The 12,004-nt window shown below is 36.6% G+C and overlaps 1 protein-coding gene across 2 annotated transcripts in view; it reads left to right on the top strand.

Moving 5' to 3' along the window:
* Window positions 1-3,776, top strand: part of CDH2 (cadherin 2) — a 214,504-nt gene extending 210,728 nt beyond the window's left edge. For both annotated transcript variants that reach the window (XM_023241848.2, XM_006938831.5), the window contains exon 16: window positions 2,373-3,776. In XM_023241848.2, coding sequence (XP_023097616.1) covers window positions 2,373-2,579 — 207 coding nt within the window. In that variant the 3' untranslated portion in view covers window positions 2,580-3,776. The remainder of the gene's footprint in view (window positions 1-2,372) is intronic.
* The last annotated feature ends 8,228 nt before the right edge of the window (window positions 3,777-12,004 follow it).

The following is a 12,004-nucleotide window of genomic DNA, read 5'->3' as shown; positions in this document are numbered from 1 at the left end:
CCACCTACAAAGACAGGATAGTAAATCATTGAGGACAGTAATATGGTCTACCACAGAAAGGAATTCTGACTTTTGAGAAATTGTAGTTTGTGATTTTCAGTCTTAGCAAAATTGCCTTGTAGTTTATTCTATAAATATGGTAAATAAAATCCTTTCTAAAATTACTTATGTTTTATACATTGAAGTAGTTTGCTGAAGATGTGCTTTATTTTATTTTACACTGGCTTTTCTGGGTTATATGTAGTATAACCAGACATGAGGGAAAATGGTGTTTCATTAAAATGGTTACAATGGTTGGTAAGAGAGACTTGGGATGGGAAAACTGGTAGTGTGTACTTTTCTCTTTTTTTTCCTTTTAATTTTTTTTAATACATTTTTTTTTTTGAGAGAGAGAGAGAGATACAGAGTGTGAGTGGAGGAGGGGCAGAGAGAGAGGGAGACACAGAATCCAAAGCAGGCTCCAGGCTCCAAGCTGTCAGCACAGAGCCCAACACAGGGCTCAAACTCTTGAACTGCGAGATCATGACTTGAGCCGAAGTAGGATGCCTAACCGACTGAGCCACCCAGGCGCCCCAGTTTCTCTCTTGCTTTCGATGGAAGTCCGGCAGCTGCCATTTGTTTCTCAAAATACCATGTCTTCACATTTATTTTTCTTCTTTCAAGTCACAAAGCAAGAAATTTTTCACTGAACCTAAAAGTGGATTTTTTTAGACTAGTATTCATTGAGTGCCAACAGGCACCAGACACTGTGATGAGCCCTTGGGTGCCTTTATTCCATTTAGTCTCCATAATAATCTTACTGTTGTTATTACACCTGCAGATGAGGAAATGAAGCCTGGAGAACTTAGCCGAAAACCCTCAGCTAATACTGTGTAGCGCTGAGCTGGCAACCCAGGGGATAGTGGTTAAGAGGTCTGATGTGTTAACCACTAACCACTCTACATACTGATTCTGACCTTAATTTTCATGTTCTTTTGTTCTCTTCCTCCCCTGTAAACTTGGAAGAATAAACAGATGATCACATACTTATTAAAAGGTCCCACATGTGCGTACTCGTAAAATACATGTGGATCAGAAGGATTGATCGACAGTGAGGCCACAGCCCACTAGCGTTTAAAAAGCAGAGTTGTAGGAAAAGAGAAAGATTGTTTGGAACTGATGCTGGTGTATCTCAGGGCACTAGAATGGAACTGGGGAAAATTTAGAGAAAATGCCATTTTAAGTATTAAACCTTAAAGGTTTTGTAGGGCATAATTATGAATTGGCTACAGGTACATGAATTCTAGATTAAAAAGCAAGAGTTAAGTTTTTAGATAATAATTTCATTGGCTCTTATGGTTTTTAAATAATGTTTAATTTAGATTTGCAAAATTCCCCCTGCCAATATTTACACTGTATATAGACACTGGAACATGACTTTTCTGAAGCTTATGGGAGCTAGAAGTCACTCTATTCTTAAAAAATAATACCTGATCATAGTTTAATGATTAGTCAATTAATGTCACATTTTGTGTTTCATTATGAACATAAATGATTTAATGAGTATCTTTCCTTATATTATAATCATGTCTGGCCAGTTATCCCTTTTTTCTTTTTTTTTTTTTTCATTTTCCTTTGATTTCCCTTCATTTTTCCTTCCAGACCTAGGTCAAATATGCCACTTCCTCTTTGAAATCCTAGCTCTCAGTGCTAGTCCTGATTTTTTTTCTTTTTCTTTTTTTCTTTTTTTTTTTTTTTTTTGGCATTCTAATGATTTTTTGCCTCGACCCTGTAGCTTTATTACTTATTTATCATTTATTTCACACAATAGTAATGCCCGTTATGCTAGATACAAGCTTGTAGAGGGCAGGGGCCATATGGCATTCATTTGTATATCTCTCTCTTTGCGTTGCATTTACAACCTGTTCAACGTGGTCACTGTCAGAATCCTTTGGCTCTGACTCTTAGGGTTCACATATGACATGATTTCATAGCCCTGTGTTATTTCTTATAACTTATACCAGCAGTAATTACTCAATGCACGGTTATCCAATTGCATTACCGGACTTCATCTGAGATTCTTCTCAACCTCTAGCAGTTGGCCATTCATTTCTGCCACCTGCCAAACACATTCTCCGATTAACTCCCCTTCCATTGTACGTCTTGGCCTCACTGAGCTAGACGTCCTAGGGGTTTTTCCTGCAGAGGAAAGCTGTATTTTTGTCTAACTTCCAAACGTGGTGATAACCCCAATTTCTGTAGGTAGAAAATGTTGTGGTCTGCAGGTGGAAACTTACAAACAAGTGTTTGATTCCATGGGACCCCTAGGATCTGCTTGTGGTTTGCACATCGTAACCCTCTCTGCGTTCTTTCTTTGTCTTTCCAAATCGTAGGGCCTTAAAGCTGCTGACAATGATCCCACCGCTCCGCCATACGACTCCCTCTTAGTCTTTGACTATGAAGGCAGCGGCTCCACCGCTGGGTCCTTGAGCTCTCTTAATTCCTCAAGTAGTGGTGGTGAGCAGGACTATGACTACCTGAACGACTGGGGGCCACGCTTCAAGAAACTTGCTGACATGTACGGTGGAGGTGATGACTGAACTTCAGGGTGAACTTGGTTTTTGGACAAGTACAAACAATTTCAACTGATATTCCCAAAAAGCATTCAGAAGCTAGGCTTTAACTTTGTAGTCTACTAGCACAGTGCTTGCTGGAGGCTTTGGCATAGGCTGCAAACCAATTTGGGCTCAGAGGGAATATCAGTGATCCAATACTGTTTGGAAAAACACTGAGCTCAGTTACACTTGAATTTTACAGTACAGAAGCACTGGGATTTTATGTGCCTTTTTGTACCTTTTTCAGATTGGAATTAGTTTTATGTTTAAGGCTTTAATGGTACTGATTTCTGAAACGATAAGTAAAAGACAAAATATTTTGTGGTGGGAGCAGTAAGTTAAACCATGATATGCTTCAATACGCTTTTGTTACATTGCATTTGCTTTTATTAAAACACAGAATTAAACAAACACAAAACAAAAACTCATGGAGCGATTTTATTATCTTGGGGGATGAGACCATGAGATTGGAAAATGTACATTACTTCTAGTTTTAGACTTTAGATTTTTTTTTCACTAAAATCTTAAAACTTACGCAGCTGGTTGCAAATAAAGGGAGTTTTCATATCACCAATTTGTAGCAAAATTGAATTTTTTCATAAACTAGAATGTTAGATACATTTTGGTCTTAATCCATGTACACTTTTTTTATTTACTGTATTTTTTCCACTTCACTGTAAAAATGGTATGTGTACATAATGTTTTATTGGCATAGTCTATGGAGAAGTACAGAAACTTCAGAACATGTGTATGTATTATTTGGACTATGGATTCAGGTTTTTTGCATGTTTATATCTTTCGTTATGGATAAAGTATTTACAAGACAAAGTGACATTTGATTCAATTGTTGAACTGTAGTTAGAATACTCAATTTTTAATTTTTTAATTTTTTTTTATTTTTTATTTTCTTTTTTGTTTGGGGAGGGAGAAAAGTTCTTAGCACAAATGTTTTACATAATTTGTACCAAAAAAAAAAAAAAAAGGAAAGAAAAGAAAAGAAAGGGGTGGCCTGACACTGGAGGCACTACTAAGTGTGTGTTTTTAAAAAAAAAATGAAAAAAAAAAAAACCAAGCTTTTAAACTGGAGAGACTTCTGACAGCAGCTTTGCCTCTGTATTGTGTACCAGAATATAAATGACACACCTCTGACCCCAGCGTTCTGAATAAAATGCTAATTTTGGATCTGGTGACTGGTTTGAACTTTTTCTTTTCTACCTGAGCTGCTTTAAATGTTGCAAAAACCCCAACTATCGGAGTTTCGTTGATAGGACAGCACTACAAAAGTATGTATTTGTTCTCGCGCTGTTCACCACTGAACCCCCCTTAGCCTGGTGGCCTTGTCCAGCGAGCAACCGAGAGAATCGCCACGGATGTTCCCGTCACAGGAGAAAAACACCAAGAGACGCGGGAGGAGACTGTTCGATGATGGTATACAGATCACTTCAGTGAACTTTGTATAATTCTTGGTATCACTTGTACTTTAATTCCTTTCCGCTCCAGCTTATGATGACACTGACTCTAAAGGGCCTTTTTCATTAGAGCACCAGCATAAGGAAAATCTTGGTAAAAAGTTACAGGACTGGCCCTGAAAACCGCACTGGACACCTGGCATCTCAGGCAGTTCATTGAAGCCATTTTCTGTACCCCATGCAGTATATATACTCTCTGGTACTTCCGTTCCATGACTTGACCATTTTTTTCTGGCTTCATTGAGATATGATTGATAAATAAAATTGTATGTATTTAAGATACACAACACGATGATTTGCCATCTGTATAGATTACGAAATGATTTCCACCGTCAAGTTAATTAACATATTTATCACCTCACATAGTTACCTTTGTATGTGTACGAGAACACAAAAGATCTACTCTCTCAGCAAATTTTAAGTATACAGAACAGTATTAGCGCTGTATAGATGGTCACGGAGAACAAAAAGGAGAAATGATCCTACTAAACTTTGCAAAATCATTGATGTATCTTACTATGACTCGTAAGCGAGTTTTACGAGACATGAAGAAAGTCTCACTGTATTTTCTGTTTTCTTCGTGATGATTATCACACCATATTTTCCTTCTTTTTAATGTTTTATTTATTTTTGAGAGAGAGAGCATAAGCAGAGGAGGGGCAGAGAGGGGGGGGGACAGAAGATCAGAAACGGGCTCCCACTTACAGCCACAAGGCCGATGCGGGGCTGGAACTCAGAAACCTCGAGATCGTGACCCGAGCTGAAGTCCAACAGCTCCGCCAACTGAGCCACCCGGGCTCCCCGCCCACCATATGTTCTTATACTGTCCAGTTCGGAAAACATTTATACAACACACCTCCTCTAATTAACTCCATGTCTTTTTGCTTCACATGAGGATTATTTTATATTACAGAAATTCACTTTTCTATTGATTGACTCTGTAAGTAATACTTTCTTGTTACTTTTCTAATCACTAAATGCCAGAGATTGCCTCTGGGAATTTCCGTAATGAAACTTACTAAATTTTCTAATTGGAGTAGTCTTTTTAAAAATGGATTCTTAGACTGTGCCACTGTGCTGCTGTATATCCAAATGAAAACAACTATTCTTTTTTAACTCAAACCCAGAACTTAAATTTGCATTATTTAGGTAAACAAACACTCTCAATTATTTATTTATTGTTGACATACGGTCACAGACCACATCTAATATATACAAACTTCAAGCATTACTAATAAGCATTCCGTACCTACACAATCAGTAAATGTAAACAGCATTTTTCAAAACTTACCTTTTTTGCTAAAATACATGACTATTTCCTTTGTGAAAACACTTCTCAAAACAAACAAAAAGGAAACCAGTAAGTGGAAGCCCCGGCCCTGCCTTGCTACAGGAGTGACTTTTGTTAGCTGTTTGATGTGTAATTTCTGGTCTTTTCCAATAAGTATTTTTCCACACACATTTCCATTAAGATTTTATTTTGTTTGTTTTTCATGAAAGTGGGATTGTATGTTACATGTTTAACTTGCCTTTTTCTTTAAGCCATGTGCCTTGGAGAAGTTTCCTTATTACTATACCTACATACATATGTAGGTGTATACCGATATATATATCAGTCTTTCTAAATGCTATATAGAATTCATTAATATGCACATATGGTTAGTTTAGCCATTTCCTAAGTAATTTGTCGTTTCCAATTTTTTGCTACTAAAAACAGTGCTACAATTAACATTCTTCCACATGTCTCTTCGCATGGGGTATTTCTCTGAATGACATACTTGGAGATGGAATTGCTGGATTAGAAAATGTGGAGAGAAATGAATTAAATATAGCCAAAATTATAAATATTTTAAGTTATTTCAAATGGACACTTAGCTGAAAGTAGATGAAGCTCTCTAAAAGCCAGCCAGTTCTTTCTTTGGCAAAAGGACTTCATGCAGCCCAAAATAGTAACCACAAAATGTAAGACAATCTAGCCAAGGCCTTATTCTTTTTCTTTGCAAGGTAGTCTTTGAGTCGGGCCACAGTACTAGTTTCAAGTACTTTGAAATGCCTGTAACCATGTGATGTAATAAAACCTTGAAAACTATATTTGTGAACGTGGTTTATGGGCCCCAGCCAGAAACATGTTTCACTACGTTGTTCCTAGTGACGTGGATCTCTTCTGCAACATTACTCCTCCCCCCAAAATGCGTGCAGAGTGCTAAAATCTCTGTGAAATGGGTTGTTTTCCATGATACAACATGTGCATTTTACATTTTAATGAGACACAGTCAAGTTGCCCTAATGAAGAGTAAGCTAACTGAAGACCCGCCAACACCTTATACAAAATTCTGCAGACTTCCATCCTCAGCACCCTGGACATTACACGTTTTACCAATATGACTGATGAGCAGCAAAGATACCTCGTGCTAATTATGACTTTCCTGATTACTAAGGAGACAGAATAACGGTGACTTTTTTCTTGTTTTTTAGCCATTTGTGTTTCTTTGAATTGCCTGTTTCTATTTCCCTGTTGAATTGCTTGGCTTTTCCAATTAATTACTAAGAACTCCTTATGTGCATTTTTCTCCTGGTCTTTTGCTAACCTTGGCAATTTGTCCATGGTGTTTTGCCTACTGAAATTTTTGTTTTACCTGGTTTACTCTCTCAGTATTTTCAACTGTAGATGTTTGAGGTCTTCCCATCTCTGAATTATAAAGTTAACTATTCTATATTTTCTGGGGTTTTTGTTGTTTTGCATTTATTTAGCTCTTGAAGTCACCTGGAAATTACTTTGTGTGAGGTAGAAATCTAGCTTTTTGGGGTGCCTGGGTGGCTCAGTCAGTTAAGCGTCCCACTTCAGCTCAGGTGATGATCTCACAGTTTATGAGTTCAAGCCCCACATCAGACTCTCTGCTGACAGTGCAGAGCCTGGAGCCTGCTTCAGATTCTGTGTCTCCCTTTATCTCTGCCCCCTCCCCCCAAATAAACATTAAAAATTAAAAAAAAAAAAGAAAGAAAGAAATCTAACTTAAAAAACTTCTAGATACATGATCTATTTTCTAAACCCACTTGTTAACATGTTCAACCTTAACTCAGTTATGTGAGATAACACCTTCATCATATATACAACTACCATCTAGGTATGTGTTTCTTTCTAAATGATTTATTCTGTTCCATTGATCTTTTATTTAATTCCTGCACATACTAAATCGTTACTCCAGACCGTTGACTCAATAAACCACTCTTCTGTTCAAAATTTTCTGTATTCTTTTCCCACATTTTCATTTGTGCATAAATTTTAGAACCATCAAATTCAATAACAAATTTTGCTGGAAATTTTTATTAAGTTGTGAAAAGTTAGTAGTTTCATCTATTCTCCCATGCAATACTATGTAAATCTCTCAATTTTCAGATCACATATACACTTTCATAGAGTTTCATTAAACATTTTATTACCCTGTTTTATCATTTTAATTGCTATAATGAGTGGGATCTACATTTCACAGCATTTTATTGAATAATTCTTTTACTGCTGTATTGGAAATTTATCCACTTTTATTTATTTATCTCACTTTTGTTTTATTTTACTCCCATATTAGTTCTAATTGCTTTTTGGTGATTCTCTTAGATTTTCCTGACAGACAATCATGCTGCAATTCATGACAGTTTGTTTTCTCTAATATGAAAACTTAGCTCATTTTCTGTATAATTAACAGTAATGATCATAAGCATTTTCTTGTTTCTGACAATCGTAGGATGGTTTGTATATTTCATCATTATATATAAGACCTACTGTAGATATAAATATATTTCATATATTTATATGAATATAAACTGGATTACTTTATATGAATATAACTGAATTACTTTGAGATTTTATGAGTACACATGTTGAACTTTATAAAAATTTTCTGCATCTACAGAGGTGAAAATATATTTACACATCAATAATAGTAAATTATGCCATTGATTATCTAATATTGAACCAAACTTTTTATAATAAACCCTACTTGGTCATAATGTTATTCTTTTTTTAATTTTTTAAAAATTTAAATTACAATATAGTTAACGTACAGTGTTATATTAGCTTCAGGTGTACAATATAGTGATCCAACAATTCTATTCATTACTCAGTGCTAATCATGGTAAGTGTACTCTTAACCCCCATTACCTATTTCACCCATCCCCTCCCCAACCTCTCCTCTGGTAACCATCAGTTTTGTTTTCTATAGTTAAGAATCTGTTTTTGGTTTGCCTCTTTTCTCTTTATTTGTTTTGTTTCTTAAATTCTACATATGAGTGGAAACATATGGTATTTGTCTTTTTCTGACTTATTTCACTTAGCAATATACTTTTTTTAAATTTTTTTAATGTTTTTTTTTTTTTGAGACAGAGAGAGACAGAGCATGAGCAGGGGAGGAGCAGAGAGAGGGGGAGACACAGAATCTGAAGCAGGCTCTAGGCTCTGAGCTGTCAGCACAGAGCCCGACGCCACGGGGCTTGAACTCATGGAGAGTGACATCATGACCTGAGCTGAAGTCAGACACCTAAATGACTGAGCCACCTAGGCGCCCCAGCAATATTCTCTTTAGATCCACCTATGTTGTTGCAAATGGCAAGGTTTCAATCTTTTTTGTGGCTGCGTAATATTCCAGTGTGTGTGTGTGTGTGTGTGTGTGTGTGTGTGTGATCACATCTTCTTTATTCATTCATCTATCGATGGACACTTCAGTTGTTTCCATAACTTGGCTATTGTAAGTAATGTTTCTATAAACATAGGGGTACATGTATCTTCTTGAATTAATGTTTGCATATTCTCTGGATAAATACCCAGTAGTGGAATTACTGGATCATATGGTAGTTCTATTTTTAATTTTTTTAATGTTTATTTTCAAGAGAGAGAGAGAGAAACAGAGCACAAGCGGGGGAAGGACAGAGAGAGAGGAAGGCACAGAATCTGAAGCTGGCTCCAGGCTCTGAGCTGTCAGCATAGAGCCTGACATGGGGCCTGAACCTGGGAGCAGTGAGATCATGTCCTGAGCCGAAGTTGGATGCCCAACTGACTGGGCCATGAAGGTGCCCCCATTTTTAATATTTTGAGGAGTCTCCATACAGTTCTCTACAACGCTTCTATAGTGGCTGTACCAGTTTGCATTCCCACTTACAATGCACAGGGATTCCTTTTGCTCCACATCCTAACACTAGTTGTTTCTGGTGTTTTTGATTTTAGCTGTTCTGATGGGTGTGAGGTGATATCTCATTGTGACTTTGATTTGCATTTCCCTGATGATGAGTGACTTTGAACATCTTTCATGTGTCTGTCAGCCATCTGTATGTATCCTTTTGTGAAATGTCTATTCATGCTTTCTGCCCATTTTAATTGGATTATTTTGTGTGTGTGGAGTTGTGTAAGTTTTTTATATATTTTGGACACCAACTCTTTTTTCAGATATGTCATTTGCCAAAATCTTCTCTCATTCAGTAGGTTGTCTTTTAGTTTTGTTGGTTGTTTCCTTTGCTGTGCAGAAGTAGTCCCAATAGTTTATTTTTGCTTTTGTTTCCTTTGCATCAAGAAACATATCTAGAAAATGTTGCTATGGCCAATGTCAGAGAAATTACTGCCCGTGCTTCCTTCTAGGATTTTTATGGTTTCAGTTCTCACATTTAATTACTTAATCCATTTTGAGTTTATTTTTGTGTGTTTTATTTTGTGACAGCTCTGAGCTGTCAGCACAGAGCCTGACGTGGGGCTCGAACCCACAAACCACAAGATCATTACCTGAGCCGAAGTCAGATGCTTAGCCAGCTGAACCACCCAGACGCCCCCCCACCCCGCAACATCATTTTTTGAAGAGACTGTCATTTTCCCATTGCATATTCTTGCCTTCTTTGTTGTAGATTAATTAACCATATAATCATGGGTTTATTTCTGGGCTCTCTATTCTATTCCCTTGATCTATGTGTCTGTTTTTGTGCCAGTATCATACTGTTTTGATTACTATAGCTTTGTAGTATATCTTGATACCTACAAGATATCTTACTGTGATACTTTCAGTTTCTGTCTTATTCAAGATTGATTTGGCTATTCGGGTTCTGTTGTGGTTCCATACAAATTTTATAATTTTTTGTTCTAGTTCTGTGAAAAGTGCTATTGGTGTTATGACAGGGATTGCATTAAATCTGTAGATTGCTTTGGGTAGTATGGACATTTTGACAATATTAATTCTTCTAATCGATGAACGTGGAATATCTTCCCATTTGTTTGTGTCATCTTCAATTTCTTTCATAGACATTTAATAGTTTTTAGAGTGCAGATCTTTTATATCCTTCATTAAGCTTATTCCTAGCTATTTTTCATTTTTTTATGTAATTGTAAATGGAATTGTTTTCTTAATTTCTTTCTGCTACTTCATTATTACTCTATAGAAATACAACAAATTTTTGTACATTGGTTTTGTATCCTGTGAACTTACTGAATTCATTTATCAGTTTTAGTAGTATTTTGGTGTAGTTTTTGGGGGTTTCTTTAATTTTTTTAATGTTTATTTATTTTTGAGAGAGAGAGAGAGCTAGCAGGGGAGGGGCAGAGAGAGAAGGAGACACAGAAACTGAAGTAGGCCCCAGGCTCCGTCAGCACAGATCCCAACGCAGGGCTGGAACCCACAAACTGGGAGATCATGACTTGAACCAAAGTTGGACACTTGACTGAGCCACCCAGGTGCCCCTTTAGGGTTATCTATATATAGTATTATGTCATCTGCAAATAGTGGGAGTTTTACTTCTTCCTTAGCAAGTTGGATGTCTTTCCCACCCACCCCCCCTTTTTTCTTGTCTGACTGCTGTGGCTATAACCACAAGTCTTCCAGTACTATGCTGAATAAAAATGGTGAGAGTGGGCATCCATGTCTTAATCCTGTTCTTAGGGGGAAAGCTCTCAGGTTTTCACCATTGAGTCTGATCTTACCTGTGGGTTTCTCATAAGTGGCCTTTATTATGTTGAGGTATGTTCCCTCTCAATGTACTTTGTTGAGCGTTTTTTTTTTCAAGAATGGTTGTACTTTTCAAATGCATTTTCTGCACCTATTGATATATTCATATGGTTTTTATTTTTTTTCCTATTGATCTGACATATCACATTGATTGATTTGCAAATATTGAACCACCCTTGCATCTCAGGAATAAATCCCACTTGATTATAATGTTATTCTTTTAATGGGCTGATGATTTTGATTTGCTGATATTTTACTTAGAAATTTTAATTTATATATGATTTTCTTGTACTTTCTATTTTTTCATATATTTGTTCAGTTTTAGTCTGAGATTTATGCTGGCCTCAAATAAAAAATTAAGAAGACCACCATTTTTCCTGTGCTCAAATCATTTATATAAACTGATTATGTATTTGTAAAAATTTATTAGAATTCTCCTACAATTTTACCATTGTGAGGTTAGGTTTTCCCCAGTAGGAATTGGTGTATTCAGGCATTATGCTTCTTATTAACCAATTTTCACAGTTTACATCTTCCTGAAGAATTGTTTGTTTTGTCTAGCTTCTAAAAAAGTTGATAGAACATTATGTACATGATTTTAAAAATCCGTTGTGTAATTTGTTTCCTTTTTTCTCTTACTTTTTTGTTTCCTTTTTTTCTTCAGCAGAGCAGTTAAAAGCAACTATTCTGTTAAGAGAACTAGCTTTTGGGGCACCAGTGTGGCTCAGTTGACCAAGTATCTGACTCTTGATTTTGGCTCAGGTCATGATCTCCTGATTCATGGGTTTGAGCCCTGCATCACGCTCTGAGCTGACAGCGCAGAGCCTGCTTGAGATTCTCTCTCCCTCTCTCTCTGCCCCTCCCATGCTTGCTCACTCTCTCCCTCACGATAAATAAATAAAGTTATTAAAAAAAGAATGAGAGAGCGAACTAGGCCACCTAGGTGGCTCAGTCAGTTGAGCATCCA

This window comes from Felis catus, chromosome D3 (assembly GCF_018350175.1).
Source record: "Felis catus isolate Fca126 chromosome D3, F.catus_Fca126_mat1.0, whole genome shotgun sequence".
Lineage (NCBI taxonomy): Eukaryota > Metazoa > Chordata > Mammalia > Carnivora > Felidae > Felis > Felis catus.
The sequence above is the reverse complement of the archived record's forward strand: the minus strand, read 5'-3'. Positions and strand labels throughout refer to the sequence as shown.